General features: G+C 39.1%; 1 protein-coding gene across 1 annotated transcript; it reads left to right on the plus strand.

The window, feature by feature from the left end:
- Nucleotides 1–448: 448 nt before the first annotated feature.
- CSUI_010159 (protein farnesyltransferase alpha subunit) lies at nt 449–628 on the plus strand (the record flags this gene model as incomplete). Its single annotated transcript, XM_068070264.1, has 1 exon — nt 449–628. A coding segment is annotated over one exon (180 nt), but the record flags the coding sequence as incomplete, so codon positions are not given.
- Nucleotides 629–847: the final 219 nt, after the last annotated feature.

Consider the following 847-nt stretch of genomic DNA (forward strand, 5'->3'; position numbering starts at 1 on the left):
AGACGATCCACTTGTTCATACGCATGTGCATCTGCTTCTCTTAGCTATCTATCTGCTTACCTATCTATCTATATCTGATCTATCTATCTATCTGTCTTTGGTCTATCTACCTATCTTTAATCTAGTTAACCGTTCACCTCTCTTCAGCGCATTTGTCTCTGTATCCCCTATCTCTTTATCTTAGGCGTATCTATCTCTTGCTATTCTATCCCACTTTAATCTATCTCTCATTCTTTCTATGTATTCCTCGATAGGTAGGTTAGCACAGAAAGAAAAGAGAGAATGAAAGAGAGATGCTTTCTCTTCTTCTCCTTTTCTTCCCTGCTTCTTATCCCTCTTTTTTTCTTTCTCTTCTTTCTGCTTCCTTTCTTTCTCTTCTTCTTTCCTCTTTCTTTTCCTTTTTCTCTCTCCTTTCATTTTCCTTCTTTCCGTCTTCCGTTGCGAAGATCGAGCCCTCTTTGACGAGCTGCATGATCTTTATCAGTCCGGAGAGAGAGAGAAGATTTCCGTTCTTTTCTTAGATAAGACGAGTCGCGCCTTCGAGATAAATAGTGGAAATTATACCGCCTGGATGATCCGTCGGCGCTGCCTTCTTGCAAATCCTCTCTATCTTGATACTGCTGAGCTTGGTAAGGAGGCTTCAGACATACAAGAAGAAAAGAAACAACGACAAGAAAACTAGTCAAAGAAAGAGATAAAAAAGAAAGNNTCTCTCTTTTTTTCTTTTTCTCTCATGAGGCATAGAGACAGACTTGGGTCTGTGTGTGGAATCCTGATGACGGAGGTTGAATTCACATGTATATAAATGTGTAAATAGTAGGTATTTACGACCGTATATATATATATA

The sequence above is a fragment of the Cystoisospora suis genome, assembly GCF_002600585.1.
Source record: "Cystoisospora suis strain Wien I chromosome Unknown contig_6765, whole genome shotgun sequence".
Classification (NCBI taxonomy): domain Eukaryota; phylum Apicomplexa; class Conoidasida; order Eucoccidiorida; family Sarcocystidae; genus Cystoisospora; species Cystoisospora suis.